Here is a 15,766-nt window from a genome sequence, read left to right on the forward strand (position 1 = left end):
AAGTGAAGTGCTGGTGAGGTATTTATACAGGTGGGCTCTATCAAATTCTTTTATCTTTGGAGATCAAATGCTAAATTGTGATTGGTTAGAGACATTCGAAGAGGGTTGCTACCAAATGTCCGTTTGGCGAGAGCAATCGCCACTAGATTTTTTTTATTTTGGTGACAAAAATCTATAAGATTCGGTGTCTTTGTTCTTGCAACCAATGGGAGTTTGCCATTGGATATGTACGATAGATTGTAGGGAGGAGATCCCTCACAATTGCATGGTCCTCGCCAGTAGTGATTCACGGGAGTGTCTGTCAATTGACGTTTTCTGCTGTATTATTTAGTAAACTTGTGTGGAAGAATTGATCAATTATACAGAAAATGACAATCTTTTTTACAGCAACGTGGAAATTTCTAGACCTTGGAAAAGTGGCTAGCTTTAAAATCTTGAAGACTTGGATGAGTTTATTTATTGCCAACTAGACCAAATCAATTTTGCATGTATCTTTTTTTATTCCGAAAATATATATATTTGAAACAAATTTAGAAAAATATATTTGTGTAATCTTCAAAACTTTTGTTTTGAAAATGAAGTTATACATACGTGATGATTTGAGTGTAAAGAAGATAACTTTTCTGGCCAACTAAATATTGGTATGAATTAACTGTGATTTTTTCAAAGTGTAATTTTAATGAATTAACTGTGATTTTTTTTGGCTTTCAGCTCTGTTTCATCGGAATGTTAATGTGACATCGAAAAACATCTGCATGATATCGAAATTTGATAAAAATAATAAAAAATTAAAATCTAAAAACTTAATGGACCTAAACCAAGAATACACAAGTTAGTGAATAAAAAATTATTTTCGTTTTTGGTTTATTTTGGGGAAATTATATTGTTAAAAACAAAATATTTTTTTTTATTGGAAAGATGAATGACATTGTATATGTTAGATTTGGTATTTTTTATTTTAATTCAGACATAATGTAAATTAGAGTGTTTTATGGATTGACGAAAAACTAGGTTGAGAAATAAAAGCATGATGCCATATTTAATTTATGAATTTTTTTGTCAACCTTTTCAATAAAAATGATGGAAGTATAACAAAATATGAGATGATAATATTTGTTTTGTTTTAAGATAACAAAAGATTTTGAACTTCGACATTGTCTAGTGAGAGCAAAGTTAAAAATACTAACAAATTTTGATACATGGACTTGAACTATTAACCAAAAATAATTTTCTTAATTTGAGGATTTTGGTATTTCACGAGTCAAATAACTATATTTAAAAATATTTATAGGCGGTGATCTTGTAATAATAATTAAATTGGTCCGTTGTCTATTTATTTATCAATTTAACTCCATATTTAAATATTAGGGTTAGACTTAATTCTCGGTCAACAAAATATATATGATTCATTTAAAATTTAATTAAATAGAAGGGAGTTTGATTTTTTTGAATCAGAAAAAAAGAGTTGATTTTGTTTGGTATGTGAGATCATTAATTAGTTATATTTAAATTTTGAATTTTTTTAAAAATATTTTTAATTGATCTCGTCTGCACGTTCAATTAAGTTGTTTATCTCTTTTCATTCTAGTTGAACTTCGACATTGAGTGGAATGAGTTATTGTATTGTATTTGTGGTGGAGTGGGTCGAGTTGGTGAAGTTTGAGTTGAGTGAGTGCATTTTGGGTGGAGTGAGTCGAGTTGGTGGAGTTTGGGGTTTGGTTTAAGGTTTAGGATTTGGGTCGATTTTAGTTCGAGTAAATAATTTGAGTAGAGATTGAGTCTAATTATTATATATATTAACACATAAATAATTTATATTTATGTTATTTTAATATGAGATAAATAAAAAATAAAAATTGATAATCAAAAAATTCTTATTGAGTTTTAATATAAAAATTGAGACATCTTATGATGATGATGTGAAATATAATTAGAATGTATCTCAAGTATATAAATAATTAATAATTATGTTAACATTTTAATATGAGATATATATTATAATTTAAGTAAGTTGTTAAAAGATATTACTAAAAATGATTATGTTATAACATCATCATAAATGCTACCAAATGTTAAGTTGTTTAGTGGAGCTTAATGTTAATAATGTATCGTTTAGTCGAACTTAATGTTAAGAATTAAAGCAAAGCCACTCACTGTACCAATCAAGCAAAATGTTTAGTCGACCTATGTTTAATATGAGTTGAATGTTTAATGTATCTCAATGAGTCGAACTTCAATGTTTACTAGTCTGAGCATGGGTCAATGAGTCTCAATTTAAGTCGTGTAAGCGTGCATTGAACATGGGTCGATGAAGTTAATTTGCAATCAAAGAATTGATCACTTCCAAGTTTCGTGGCGGAGTAAATCTGTAAAAAAAATTATTAATTTTAAAATTAAAACTGTTTCGTTTTATAGTATAAAAAATTGGGTCAAGGCTCAACCCAATGCCTTAACCCACCACTTGGGTCGAGTTCTTTACATCCGGGTCGAGCTCGACCTCGACATCGACCCAGATGTGAATCGAGTTATTTACAAGTTTGAACCAGTGTTAAGTTTCGACCCAAAATTCGTTGTGTGTAATGTGTGTCAAAATCGATCTATTTAGGATGGGCAACAGGTCGAACAAGAAACCAACAAATAGATCTGCACTCGAAGAACATGCTAACCAAAAGTAGAGCTCGATCCAATCAAAAAACTATTGGTAAAAATCAAAATAATAAGTTGATTATCTCGTTGGATTTTTTCCGAACTAATATCTTGTAAACTCATTGTTACAACATGTATAGTGAGAACCCAAAAGATTGAGAAAATAGTACTGAGATGTAGGTCGTTGATATTTTTAAAATTTTAAATTTTAAGTTTTATTATATATAAAATTAAATTAATATTTAAATACACTAATCGACAAAAATTAAATTTTAAATAAGTTTAAATAAAAGATAAAAAATAAAATATAATCAAGGATTATTATTTTTTAATAAACACTTCCAACTATCCGATTTCCTATTTCCCTTTTCATTCTCTATGTATGATCCCCCAACCTTGTAACCTCGAAAGAGAAGAGTTGGCTGCATCCGCCATGTATTTATACGACGACAGGATCAACTTCAAGGCCAAAGGATAAAAATTAGAGAGATTTCCAACTCAAATATCAATGATTATTGCACAAGCTAAACGAATATTGGATGTGTGTGTGTGTGTGTATAATGTCACCGTTGTTTAATCTCTGTGTTCATAAAACAGATTTTCCTTGAGTTTATTTCATTGAATTAGCTTTGATGCTATGGTTCTAAATGCCGGACGATGAACGACAGTGAAATCTCTGCTTATGATGCAGTCGAGCTGGAGCAAGTTCATTAGTTCCCTTCACAAAGAATATAAGCAGGAAAAATAATTCAGATCTAACTCAGAAAAAGCACTATATTCTTATAATTCACAGTAATTAAACAACAATATAATCTCGATTGAGTACAGTTTCAACAATCAAATTCATTTTCCAGGAGTGAAGTTTGTAGCATAAGCCCAGGCATTGTTGTTAACTGGGTCTGCAAGGTGGTCGGCGAGGTTCTCCAGTGGACCCTTTCCAGTCACGATAGCCTGCACGAAGAATCCGAACATGGAGAACATGGCAAGTCTTCCATTCTTAAGTTCCTTAACCTTCAACTCAGCGAATGCCTCGGGGTCGTCAGCAAGACCCAATGGGTCGAAGCTGCCACCTGGGTACAGTGGGTCGGTGACGTCGCCGAGTGGACCACCGGCAATACGGTAGCCCTCGACAGCTCCCATGAGTATAACCTGGCTGGCCCAGATGGCCAAGATGCTCTGAGCATGGACCAAGCTTGGGTTGCCCAAGTAGTCAAGTCCACCCTGGCTGAAGATCTGTGAGCCAGCCTTGAACCACACAGCCTCACCGAATTTAACACCATTGCGGGACAAGAGCTCTGGGAAGACGCATCCAAGGGCTCCGAGCATGGCCCATCTGCTGTGGATCACCTCCAGCTCACGGTTCTTGGCGAATGTTTCAGGGTCGGCCGAGAGTCCAGCTGTGTCCCACCCGTAGTCGCCGGGGAATTCACCGGTGAGGTAGCTTGGGGCCTCACCAGAGAATGGTCCCAAGTACTTGACACGGTCAGGGCCATACCAAGGACTCCCGGATGAAGCAGACTTTGAAGCAGTCTTTCTCATGGAAATCCTCCCAATGCCGGTGATCTCAGAAACAGATGGCGATTTCACCGCCTTTCCTGCCAAAGTCGGGGAAGAGAGAGCCATTGTTGATGAAGCCATAGCTGTTCAAGGTTCGGTTGCTGATTGTATATGAGGAAATGTGTAATGTATTTGTGGATGATTCGCCTCTGGGATCTCACAAGGTATTTATACAAGTGGGCTCTATCAAATTCTTTATCTTCGGAGATCAAATGCTGTTTTATGATTGGTTGGGGTTGATATTAAATGTCCATTTGGAAAGTGCAATATCACCACTAGATTTTTTCTTGGACACAAATCTGAAGATCCATCCCTGTTTGTTTTTGCAACCAACGGGAGTTTGCCAAGTATGCTATTGGATACAATAAAACATGTTAACCATGAATTTTATCCACAAGTGACCCATGGCTGCGTCTTGCAATTCCCAAAAAACAATAGAAAAGAAACACCAAACCAAAAAACCTGAGTGGAGTTCAGTTTATTAACTTTTTGACCTTAATTCGGTGTACCAAGAGGCGTCAATTAAACAGAAAATGACAAGCTACCCTAGTACTCATGGAAAGATGGACTAGAAGTCCATTTAATTTTGTTAGCAATGTGGAAAATTCTAGACCTTAGAAGGGACTTACGGGTGAGCAAGATTTCGATTAAATCGAATTAATCGAGTCAATTCGAAAAACTCGGTTCGGTTATTTCGAAAATTCGGTTTTCCAATTAAAAAAATTTGATTATGTAAGTTAATTTGGTTCAGTTACAATTTTCAAAATTTTGAAATAGGTTAACTGAATTAATCGATATAATAAATACTATTATTTAATAAATTTTTACTTTTATTTTTTATCAATTTTTATATTTTTTTGATTTTTAAATTTAAAATCAACCATAATTCTAATCTATAGTATTGTTCTCACATCTCCAACAAAATTTCTAGTTCTCATTTCTCTATTCTCCACTCTTGACTTCATTCGTCGCAAAAAAAAAATACATATATAATCAAAATTAAATCACAATTTTCTTTAAAACTAATCGGTTGATTCGGTAATCGATTTTAATTCGGAAAACCTTTTCATCGGTTATGAAAATTAATTCGATCGGTTCGGTTATAGTTAAATATTTCAGTTTGGTTCGGTTATGGCTAATTAAGTTCGTTCGCTAACCGAACCGATCAATGCTCACCCCTAAACGGACTAGCTAACATTCAAATCCTGAGCCTGGATGGCTTATTCATTGGCCAACTAGACAGAAGGTAAACTATGTAATCTTGAAAGCCAATCGGAGCATGCATATATAATATCTCAAGATAAGGGAAAACTTTTGATTTACAAATAAACTAGAGTATTTTGAGAATGGATGAAAATTAAAGTAAAAGAAACAAAAAAATCATGAAAATAAACCAAAGAAATTAAAATCATCATGGATGAGTTATCTTGACAAAGAAATGGCGATGCATAATTCAAGAATATTATAAGTTTTTTTTACACTATATTATAGCCTTTTGAATATACGACCCCGAGATTCTGCTAATTTAATGGGCGCGAGTATTTTTAGACCATATTACATGAGTTTTTTTTTTTAACTTAGACTCGAAAGCTAAACGGCAAAATAGAAAATTATGTAAGATTTCAACTTCGATATTAAGGCTAAGGCTAAAACGTAACTAGTTGGACTATTAACGGAAACGAAAATGAAAACAAAGAAATAAACCAATCAAGATAACCTTGCCCGTTTATAGGGTGGATTTTTAGCTAGTACTTGAATTAGTCTTCGAATTCACAGTATTAATGAAAATTTTCTATAACCCTTTTCGTTTGGTATCTTGTTAAGGAAAAATTGGTTTTTTTTTTTTGGTCCATTAACTTGTATAAAGTTGGGTTCTTGTCCATTATGTTTTCAAATTTTATTTTTTGTACACTAACTTCTAGTATTTTGTTATTTCGATCCAATTTCTAACGTGATATCTGAGAAATCACGCAAGCATTATTCGATGTCATGTCAGTAATTTTCGATTTTTTATAACTATTTTTCGATGTTACATCAACAATTGAGCCAAAATAGTTGAAAACTAAAAGTTAATATACCAAAAACAAAACTTGAAAACTTAATAGACAAAAACTCAAAATTGCACAAGTTAGTAATCCGAAAAAACTATTTTTCCTTATATCCGAGTTGAAAAGGTTGTGAAAACTTACTGAGGTTTCTTTGGATTTTACAAAAAACAACTAACCACTCCAACCGCAAATGAGATGTCGGGGTTTGTTAGAATTCAAGAAATCAATTTTTTTTTTTTTTATGTATTTTGTAAAAATAATTAACCAAATTTTTTTATACCCCTATTAAGACCAGGGCCAAAATATTTAATATTATAGTGAGAATTATTTAATTTTAATATTTTACATGAAAAAAATATTATTATAAATTTTAAAATTTAAAGTTTAAAGTTTTAGTGCAAAAAGATGCTCACATTTACATTTGCAGCCCTAAACAATTATTTGATGCATACGTAACTAAAGCACAATTTCATAAATCATTATCCAAAACTTTATTCTACTTTCACACTTTTATAATAGTAATATATATATATATATATATATATATATATATATATATATATATATATATATATATATATATATATATTATTTTTACATAATTAAAAGATAATCTTATTATTATTACATATATACTTAAATTAAAATTTTCCATTTATTCAAAGTTTTATAAAAGTATATAGATTTTATTAAATTCTAAATGAGTTAGCAACCAAAGCGGTAAGCCTAACCTTAGAAGTTTTCCAATTTCTTTATTTTGCATTTTTTTTTTTAAATTCTTGATTTATTTTTAAGAGTAGGTCTACAGTCTCACGAATCTTTATCTGTGAGACAGGTCAATCATACCGATATTCATAATAAAAAATAACACTCTTAACATTCTTAACATTAAAAATAATATTTTTCATAGATAACCCAAATAAGTAAAATATTTTTCATAGATAACCCAAATAAAAAATCTGTCTCAAATGCTCAACCCAGAGAAACATGTGTGCGCACCGCGCCTATCCTCGTTGGTTGGAGGCAATCTATATTCCTTATCGCAAGTAATTTATTGTATCCATTTGCACACTTGGCAAACTCCTAATGGTTTAAAAGGAGAAAACTCACATGTCCTTGAATTTTGTCCGAATATGCATGATTTTGTGGATAGAACAATTGGCAATATCAACTCCTAAAATGCCACCAGCCAATGATATTACAGCATCTGATCCTCAACAACAAAAATTTGATAGATCCCAGTTACTATAAATACCTTCATGTGTCTCGAATACAACTCAAGCCACAAACACTACTTCACATTAATCTTGCAATACATAGCTATGGCTTCATCAACAATGGCTCTCTCTTCCCCGACCTTGGCCGGAAAGGCGGTGAAATCACCATCTGTTTCTGAGATCAACGGCACAGGGAGGATCTCAATGAGGAAGACTTCTTCAAAGCCTGCTTCATCTGGGAGTCCTTGGTATGGCCCTGACCGTGTGAAGTACTTGGGACCATTCTCTGGTGAGGCCCCAAGCTACCTCACCGGTGAATTCCCCGGCGACTACGGGTGGGACACCGCTGGACTCTCGGCCGACCCTGAAACATTCGCCAAGAACCGTGAGCTGGAGGTGATCCACAGCAGATGGGCCATGCTCGGAGCCCTTGGATGCGTCTTCCCAGAGCTCTTGTCCCGCAACGGTGTTAAATTCGGCGAGGCCGTGTGGTTCAAGGCTGGCTCACAGATCTTCAGCCAGGGTGGACTTGACTACTTGGGCAACCCAAGCTTGGTCCATGCTCAGAGTATCTTGGCCATTTGGGCCAGCCAGGTTATACTCATGGGAGCTATCGAGGGCTACCGTATTGCCGGCGGTCCACTCGGCGACGTCACCGACCCACTGTACCCAGGTGGCAGCTTCGACCCATTGGGTCTTGCTGACGACCCCGAGGCATTCGCTGAGTTGAAGGTTAAGGAACTCAAGAATGGAAGGCTTGCCATGTTCTCCATGTTCGGATTCTTCGTGCAGGCTATCGTGACTGGAAAGGGTCCATTGGAGAACCTCGCCGACCATCTTGCAGACCCAGTGAACAACAATGCATGGGCCTATGCCACAAACTTCACTCCTGGAAAATGAATTTGATTGTTCCATTGTAACTAAACTTGTGAATTATTGGAACACGAAGCTATCTTTGAGTTGAATCTGAATGAGTTTTTTCAAGCTTGCTTAATTGTAGGTTTATCCATAACTTCAATGAATCAAGTGTTAGCAGGTATCACCACCAATTTGTCACCGATAGAAATAGAGATAATACATCGAGCGGACTGAATGCATAATCTTACAAAATTAAGCAAGTTAAAGAAATGAAATCTTGAATAGAAAGAAATCGGGTGGAAGTTTAAAGGCACTGGGGAGCTATTCTTGAAGTTTCCGTCAGTATAGTAAAATAGCAACCTTGAATCGAAAGAAATTGGGTTGAAGTTTAAAGGCCCAAAACTAATTTATTTTCGAATTTTGAATCAATTAAGGGGTTTAAATAATGCATTTTTGCCTATGTTGGAAAATGGAATGGATATTTGATACGTTTCATTTACATTTAAGTTGATAGTTCAACCTGGAAGCACAAAATATTAAGTTGACACTCAAGCTTTTTAAGTGATTCGTAACACGAAGCCGACCTTTGAAATGATCGAATTTGTGTGAATTGTCGACCTTGTCCAAACATCGTTTTTGACAAATTTGATGGAAAGATGGAGGAACGAATTTGATAGGGGGAAAATTTGATTGATGGAGTTAAAATAACATATGTATCAGAAATTCACCACAATTTGTTATTGAAATTGCATACTTTACTAGAGTGAAATTGAAATCACTTCAATTTTATACATCCATACTCGAGGAATTTGAAAATAATCAAACACAGCCTAATTTTATCTCAAATCATACAGATATTGATATTTAATTTTCAAACATAATCAAGCACAAACACTTTAGCACCCACAATCCCCATCCACAGGTACCACGAAACGCTTTAGAAATAAATGAAACTATGTTTAACATGGGATTAGGGAGAGGGGAGGATCATCATTACCAGAACTGCAACAGAATTAAAAGAATAAAAAAAACATACTTTCCTTTCAGTTTTTCTGCTTTACTTTCGAGCTAATAAATAACCTCATCTACTATCAGTAACTAAAATCAAGCAACACCGTGTGACGATGCTTCACAAAATTGGTAACAAAGCTCTGGCCTCGAGTAGTTCAAGACCTTTCCTATAACCATAATGTCCATGTATTTTTTCCACTTCTATAGTCACCAAATATCTTTTTTTCTAACAGCTCCACTTTCACGTTTTTTATTCAGAAAATGCCTGCACAAATAATAATCATACATGAATTCAAGAGCGGAAATAGAGGGGTGGGTAAATCAAGAAAATCACAAAAGTATGGAACTACAGTGAATGGAGGTTCCGTTTAAAACCTGAATCATTTGAAATTCTTCAAAAGCCACACCCATCGACAAAGTCAAAGATAGTATTTTCCTGCACATAAGCAATGTCTCAACACATCTTACTGCCATGTTTAAGCCTTTAATGGTTTCATGTCTAATGGTTCAGCCATTTCGTCCAACAAAATAATTACAAGGTCAAAATTCTAATGGTTCCGCCAGATTAAAGTTTTGACTGCTTAAAGCAATTTTCTGGTTGAACACTTGAATCTGAGAAATGAATCCTGGGTTAGTAGCTAGCTTCAAGCGTGTTTAAGCACCCTGTGAAGCCAACTTTTTTCATCACTAACTATACAGTATATACTGATCATCCAGGGATAAAGAACTAACCTGCTGTGTTAGTGAGTGATTTGGAGAAGGGCTAAAGCGATGCAATATAAACACACACAGATGCATGTTCCAGCAACAAAATTGTAAAATAGCTTCTTATCGTCTCTTGTGGGTACAAAAGCTCCTTTAAATGTATTGGTCAGTTCAAAAAGCCGGTAAGAAACCTGCGGCGGTGAAAACATCGAAAACAGAAATTCCATTAGGCGAGGACCTTTTAATCAGTCATTAACTTGAATAATTGGAACAAAACAGCTAGCGCTCATGTGGTGAAGTGGCACAGTTTGGGATTGGGAGAGGTCAGGGTTCAACCCCTGTGAGAACAAAACCCCAAACCCCCTCTCCCGGTCTCCCCCAAGTTGTAAATAAAAAAAAAAGAAAGAAAGAAAAGAATTGGAACAAAAAAGAAATTTACTTACCAAGATGTAAATGAAGGTAGTGAGCATGAAGTTAAGTAATGGATAATCCGGAATGAAGCAGAGCAACCATTTAGGCTGTCCATTTGGAATATTTGATCTGCATATTGTAGGGAACTTGTTAGCCATGTAATTTTACTATTTTAGTTGTGTTAGCTGTCGCGGAAAATTTCACAATTCCCTAATTCTTCATATGAACAAGAAGAAAACATCTTGGAACCTGCACTCGAAACATTTTATAGACTCTAAAAAATTTAGATGCCTTCTAGCGGGGCAAAAGTAATTCTCGTTTATCATATTAGTAGAAGCAAACAAGTGAATATATTAGCGTGATAGTCCATGAATAAGCAATGGAATTTGTATCAAATAATCATTCCAATAAGTAAATATCGACAAACAAGCAAGAGAATAAACTCACACACCTCAGCCAGATATGAAACTGGGAAATGTAGGTTTCCAGAGTAATTTTTCCAAGCCACCTGGTACCCAAAAACAGTGGTACAACAAGAAAAAATGGGAAAACAACCCCCGGGTTTAGCTTCAGCCCAAAAAGAACCTGGCAATTTTTTTTCGCTGAAAAGAGCTACACAGTTTGAAATAAAAATATAACAAAAATAGAACTTACGCAAAAAGGGTCAAAGAGAAATTTCGAATATGCTGGCTGAAATTCCTCAAACATAAGTAGACACTGATAGACAAAAAAACAGAGATCATTTCCACTGATCAGCAAGCTAAATTAATGGTTTTAGAAAAATCAATAAAGCCTCTGGCCAAATAAAAAAATAATTTTAACATTCAAATAGGATGAAAAAATAATTTAGAATAAGCATATAAACTAAGAAAAAATATTGATACACACGCTATTGGCATCCATGATGTGTAAGGATGAAGCTTGTTGTACGCAATCTTGTCCAGCTTGTAAATGCATTCGTACCAGAAATAGCCCACCTTAAGACAGGAAATTAGGAGGAAATTAGATTTCAAAATAAAAACGAATCATCGAATACTGTTTCTTGAATGAAAATATTTACAAATAAGGCGACTGTAACGACTGAGATCTTAATTGTCCGTCTCCGCTTGGTCTCACACTCCTCCAGTTTCTCCATCCACTTTTCAACCTACAAGGATAAAATTGATTAAAAAAATAATAATAGAAGGTACAATCAGTAACTTTAATCTCTCTCTTCGGCCTTACATTTGGGTGATAATGGGCATAAATCATTCCAATGATCCATACATAGCGATCAAGCCCAGATCTAAAATGCCATTCATGCATTAATGGAAGATCTGGTTTGGCAGGATCCCTGTAGCCTGTCATTGAAATAAAACAACAATCAGGTAGCCGAGGATTCAGACTAGAAATTACAACAAGAAATTTAAATTTATCTTCTTTTGGCCATTTATGATTAAATACTCATCACATAAAAAAAAATTACCACAGGAAACCCCAAAGAGTACAAGGTCACTGATGGTTACGTACCGAACAGAAAAGTCAGAGGACTCCAGACTATGTCAAAAACTCCAGGTATTTCCCACACCAAAATCACCAAAATGAAGCACATAAAAAATTTCAAAACAATCACCGATCTTATCTCATTATATTGATGGCCAATCCCAAGGGCCCCATATACCATAAGAGTGAATAGAGTATGCATTGGGCAGATATAGTAAAGCATATAGTCGTTGTTGAGAGCAATACAACAAAATGCCACGAAAAAATTTAGCCTCCACATCATCTGCACAGACAACAAATCATATTTTTTAAAACAAATTCATACGTAAAACGAAAACATGTGAAAATCAAGTTCAATGAAAAAATATAAAGCAGATTAAAATGTCACCTGAGCAAATCGAGCAATACTAAAATCTTTTCTGACATAGTAATAGGAGAAGTTCCCAAACCCAGTCATCCACACATATGCAGCAATCAAAACACGAACCGCATTGTAAATTTCCGATGCCGCGAAGTAATGGTACATCAAAAACAGAACCTATAAAAGAGGTGGCAAAAGGCATACAACTGTCAAAGGCTTTGTGCACAAGGTGTGTTAGTGCACAGCAGCAGCAGCTACACAGGCTTATCAAATGATCTACTAGCAATAACAGGCAGTATGAAAATATTATAAAGGTATCAGATTTCTGATGAGCAGAAGATAATTGTGGACAGATGACAAGGAAAAAAATCCCAACTTCCATCGGGCAGAAAGAACGTAGTGAGAGCTTAAACATTTCTGTGCAAGTGCAGCTTAAGAAAGAGAACTTGAATGCCGTACTTTTTGTTCTGTTTTTTCTCCTTTCTTGGTATTCAACCAGAAAAATTTATGAATAGTTCGCCACAAATACTTGCCTGCATCCATCCTTTCCACTCTTCAGTCTGATGGCGGTTCAGATAAAGTATGGATTTTCCAGAAAACGCTGACTTGTCATTATGTTTCTTGATAGATGTCATTGCTGAAGCTATGATAAGAAGAATGTACAAAAAACAGAATACATCTCGACTGTAACTCTGTCCAGCAAGAAAAAATAATAATAAGCTTACACTGACCGAGGCAGAGTATAATATTAATGGATAACATGCATTACAAGTCAAGAGAACAGAAATAGGAGAAATTTGGCTTTAGTCAATAGACCTATTATGATCATTTACATGGTTAGTTAAAAGGTTGGAAAAAAAATACATTAAAATATGGTCGTTAATAAGAATAATAGTCTATATCTCTGTATGATACTTGAAGAACAATAGATATCAATGAAATGCTAAGATATAATATCAGGATCATGTTACTGCACACATTGCTAAAACAAAAGAATGAAAAGTTCCAACAAATAAGGGATGGACAAAGATGAAGGGCACCTTTTTGGAATCCGCAAAAAAATTTGTGCGGTCACACAAATAGAAATAAAATATAATTCCCCCAAATTCAGCCCTGCATGAGATTTTAAAATCATTCACAATATGAAACCTTATGCGATGCAATCAAAATAATTGAAAAACTCACATTGATCTCAAAAGTAGTCGGTTCTCAAGCAAAAATGAGTCCTCCATTGTGAGAAACCTAAAATTTGAAATCCACAAAAAGGGTTTAAGGACTTCTTAAATGTGGCAAACCCCCTCCAAATTTACCATTCAAAATCATCACACTCACCTGATTAAGTTTGTTTTAATGGACGGGATGGGCATCTTTTGCGGTGCTGGGTTAGCAAGACCACCTTCCAGCAGCACAGCTCGATCATCTTCCTTATCAATTTTATTTTCCGATTCGAGAAAACTTATATCTGAATGACTGCTGTCATAAAAACAATTCAGTACCATAAGATGAGATGTAATGCAAAATAATATTTTTTACCCTCCCATTTCTCAAAGAATCTTAAATTTCTGATTCGGAAAAAGCCACACATTTCACTGCCAGTTATAATAATGCTTCAAGATATGGAAAATCCGTAGACTGTAAATAAGAAGAGGCCGAAAGAAACAATGACGCTTACATTTTTGAAGGGGATGATGACTTCTGATATTCCAACCACTCAGAATATATCCATGCAATACAAATTGGGATAATACCAAGCAAAAATGACACCTGAAATATCGTAAGTAATGATTTCACAGTATATCCAGTGAATCATATTTCAAGGAAAGATTAACCTTAACAAGCAATGAGATAAGCAAGAAGCAAAAGCAGATTTATACAAAAAACATTTAAGAAGAATAACCTAACAAAGCAACTGATGTCACTACATAACAGCTATCAAAATTCAAAAACAGACACACTAAAAACTTCACTATATAATAGCTATCAACATCAAACAACTGAGATGCAAACTAATTCAAATGCACCAACAATGCAAGAAGAGGAGCTGAAATAACCATCACCTGCCCAAAATTCGAAAAACATAACAACACTTTTAAGTTTTACCTGCCCTGGGGTCACAGGTCCAGAATCCACCGCCATTCCCTTGTAAAATTCCAACGAACAAACGATCCAAGATGCAAAAGTAGAGAATTCTGTCCGATCAAGCGAATGCAATACGAAAATACGTGTACAAAATCCAAATTCCAAAGAGTTAAACTACTGATTGAGAAGATAAAGAGATTGCGGTATATATATACACACAAGAAAGAATGAGAGCAAAAATGGAATAGAATTGCAGAGATCTGAAACATTAAGTGATGATGGAAGAGGGACTGGGGTTAGCAAGAGGTCCTACACGTCGTCGTTTGGTTCTAGAATTTGGTCCAGATGCTCCTCCTTCCTCATGTACCATCCCACCAACCGCCCATGGTCATTGGAGTTCAATTTTTTCCTTTTTAAAAAATATTATTATTTCCATAGGTGTTCAACTTGAAAATTTTAAAAGATAATTTTTTTTCTAAAAACTGCTAAAAATTTAATATTTTTTTTAAAGACACACACATTTCGCAAACATACATAAATATATGCGCGCGTACGTACACACACACATATATATATATATATATATATATATATATATATATATATATATATATATATTCAATTTTGATATATTACTCATCAACCATGCTTACTACTTCTATATTCATAACTGTCAACTGAGATACACTCATATAAAGAAATAACAATGTTCTTAGCACGTGTTAAATAATTTGTTTTTATAAAAAAATTAATTTTAGTTCGAAAGTGAAGCAAATCCATTTTATTTAATCTATAAAAATCATGCGAAATATTACAGACGAAACACTAGATTTTATACGATATTTTCTTATTTAGATAGCATAAATTTAGATATTCCATTAATTAAATAGGATGGTGAATATCATAAGTTAAACGTGATTATAATGCCAAAAATTGCATCATATATAAACATGATTAGTGTGACATATATACATAATTATAAAGCAATATCTATTTGTAGTAATTAATTTATCCTCTTTTTTTTGCCTTACATTAGTTATTCTTTGCTAATTTTAGAGTAAAAACGAAGGGACATCAAGTGAGCTATAACAGGAACATTATATTCTATATATTAATATTTTCTTCTAGCTTATAATATCTTTCGTGAAAGCTTGAGAAATAATGTCCAAAAACATTTCACAAAATTTTTGTAACACAATTTTACGAATCAATTTTACGAGATATATCTCTTCTTTAAGTAAAAATATTATTTTTTATGACAAAAATATTACTTATCATTTGTAAATATGAACGTCTCACAAAAGACATACTATTAATTTTTAGACGGCAGTTTTTACTAAAATTGAAATTTGGATCGATAATTGGGGACGTTACGTGAAAGATAGGGTCGA

General features: G+C 34.0%; 3 protein-coding genes across 4 annotated transcripts; 1 reads left to right on the top strand and 2 right to left on the bottom strand.

The window, feature by feature from the left end:
* Positions 1-3,402: 3,402 nt before the first annotated feature.
* Positions 3,403-4,353, bottom strand: LOC140821626 (chlorophyll a-b binding protein 3C, chloroplastic). Its single transcript, XM_073182166.1, has one exon. The coding sequence runs from the start codon at positions 4,282-4,284 to the stop codon at positions 3,490-3,492; it is 795 nt and encodes a 264-aa protein (XP_073038267.1). The 5' UTR covers positions 4,285-4,353; the 3' UTR covers positions 3,403-3,489.
* Positions 4,354-7,504: 3,151 nt separating this feature from the next.
* On the top strand, positions 7,505-8,452 carry LOC140821640 (chlorophyll a-b binding protein of LHCII type I, chloroplastic-like). The gene has a single exon (XM_073182182.1). The coding sequence runs from the start codon at positions 7,511-7,513 to the stop codon at positions 8,366-8,368; it is 858 nt and encodes a 285-aa protein (XP_073038283.1). The 5' UTR covers positions 7,505-7,510; the 3' UTR covers positions 8,369-8,452.
* Positions 8,453-9,319: 867 nt separating this feature from the next.
* LOC140821649 (protein REDUCED WALL ACETYLATION 3-like) lies at positions 9,320-14,782 on the bottom strand. Of its 2 annotated transcripts, none has more exons than XM_073182192.1 (17): positions 14,397-14,782; positions 13,969-14,060; positions 13,629-13,766; positions 13,482-13,538; positions 13,337-13,409; positions 12,830-12,988; positions 12,324-12,473; positions 11,963-12,218; positions 11,678-11,793; positions 11,514-11,600; positions 11,342-11,430; positions 11,108-11,170; positions 10,905-10,961; positions 10,486-10,582; positions 10,070-10,233; positions 9,713-9,773; positions 9,320-9,602 (listed from the first exon to the last, which is right to left on the bottom strand). In XM_073182192.1, the coding sequence occupies exons 1-15, from the start codon at positions 14,430-14,432 to the stop codon at positions 10,078-10,080; spliced, it is 1,626 nt and encodes a 541-aa protein (XP_073038293.1). In that variant the 5' UTR covers positions 14,433-14,782; the 3' UTR covers positions 9,320-9,602; positions 9,713-9,773; positions 10,070-10,077. The 2 variants fall into 2 exon arrangements, with proteins under 2 accessions (XP_073038293.1, XP_073038288.1); XM_073182187.1 differs by having other exon boundaries at positions 13,629-13,769.
* Positions 14,783-15,766: the final 984 nt, after the last annotated feature.

The sequence above is a fragment of the Primulina eburnea genome, chromosome 2 (assembly GCF_022965805.1).
Source record: "Primulina eburnea isolate SZY01 chromosome 2, ASM2296580v1, whole genome shotgun sequence".
In the NCBI taxonomy this organism is placed as follows: Eukaryota; Viridiplantae; Streptophyta; class Magnoliopsida; order Lamiales; family Gesneriaceae; genus Primulina; species Primulina eburnea.